This window comes from Aptenodytes forsteri, unplaced genomic scaffold, assembly GCF_000699145.1.
Source record: "Aptenodytes forsteri isolate BGI_AS27 unplaced genomic scaffold, ASM69914v1 Scaffold274, whole genome shotgun sequence".
Classification (NCBI taxonomy): domain Eukaryota; kingdom Metazoa; phylum Chordata; class Aves; order Sphenisciformes; family Spheniscidae; genus Aptenodytes; species Aptenodytes forsteri.
The window spans coordinates 718,493-719,532 of NW_008795101.1; the positions used below are offsets into that span (position 1 = coordinate 718,493).

Genomic DNA, 1,040 nt, shown 5'->3' on the forward strand with positions numbered 1-1,040 from the left:
CTGCCGGTGCTCCCCCTGACCCCAGCCCTGGGGGGCTCACCTGAGTCCTGGGGCCAAGGGGGCAGGCAGAGGCTGGGGTGGCCCTGGGGGGCTGCTGGGGAGGGGGGTGACCTGACGCCTCTCCCCTCCCTCCCCAGCGAGATCAACCGGCTCGACCTGGGCCTGACAGTGGAGGTGTGGAACAAGGGGCTCATCTGGGACACCATGGTGGGGACGGTGTGGATCCCCCTCCGGACCATCCGGCAGTCCAATGAGGTAGGGAGCCAGGCACATCCATCCCCCCGCTGGACCCTAAGGGACATGTAGCCACCCCCGGCCCCGGCTGTCCTTCGTGGGGGGGCAGAGCCTTCCCCATCCCTGCTTGGAGAGGACCCTGCTTGGGGCCGGACCCTGTGTGCATGGGGCTGTGGGGCCGGGGAAGGGGGGGTCCCTGGCAGCTCTCCTCACCCCCCATTTCCACCCTGCAGGAGGGCCCTGGGGAATGGCTCACGCTCGACTCCCAGGTCATCATGACCGACAACGAGATTTCGGGCACCAAGGACCCCACTTTCCACCGTATCCTCCTTGACACCCGCTTCGAGCTGCCGCTGGGTGGGTACCGTCCCTGGGCATCCTAGGACTGGGGTGTGTCCTTCCTTGCCCCCAGCCCCATGGATGCTCATGGGGCTCGGGGTTGGGGCTGGAGGTCTGCTCCTGTAGCCCCAAAAGCTGGGGGGCTGCTTTGGGGGGGGGTCTGTGCACCACATGGGGACTTTGCCCTTGCAGATATCCCCGAGGAGGAGGCCAGGTATTGGGCCAAGAAGCTGGAGCAGCTCAATGCCATGCGGGACCAGGACGATGTAAGTCAGTGCAGAGTCAGGCCCCGGGTGAGGGCTGGGCGGGGAGCAGCAGTGCTGCGAACAGGCAGCCCTCACCGGCCTGTCTCTCCCCAGTATGCCTTCCAGGAGGAGCAGGAAAAGCCTCTGCCCGTTCACAGCTCCCAGTGCTGTAAGTGCTGCCCTGTTGCTGCCCCGCTGCGGGACCCCCCCACTGCCCCATCC

The 1,040-nt window shown here is 66.9% G+C and overlaps 1 protein-coding gene across 1 annotated transcript in view; it reads left to right on the forward strand.

The window, feature by feature from the left end:
* Positions 1-1,040, forward strand: part of LOC103897121 (protein unc-13 homolog A) — a 75,526-nt gene that overhangs the window by 43,026 nt on the left and 31,460 nt on the right. The window contains exons 3-6 of the mRNA XM_019471475.1: positions 138-255; positions 468-591; positions 766-839; positions 933-987. Of these exons, the coding sequence (XP_019327020.1) occupies positions 138-255; positions 468-591; positions 766-839; positions 933-987 (371 nt within the window). The remainder of the gene's footprint in view (positions 1-137; positions 256-467; positions 592-765; positions 840-932; positions 988-1,040) is intronic.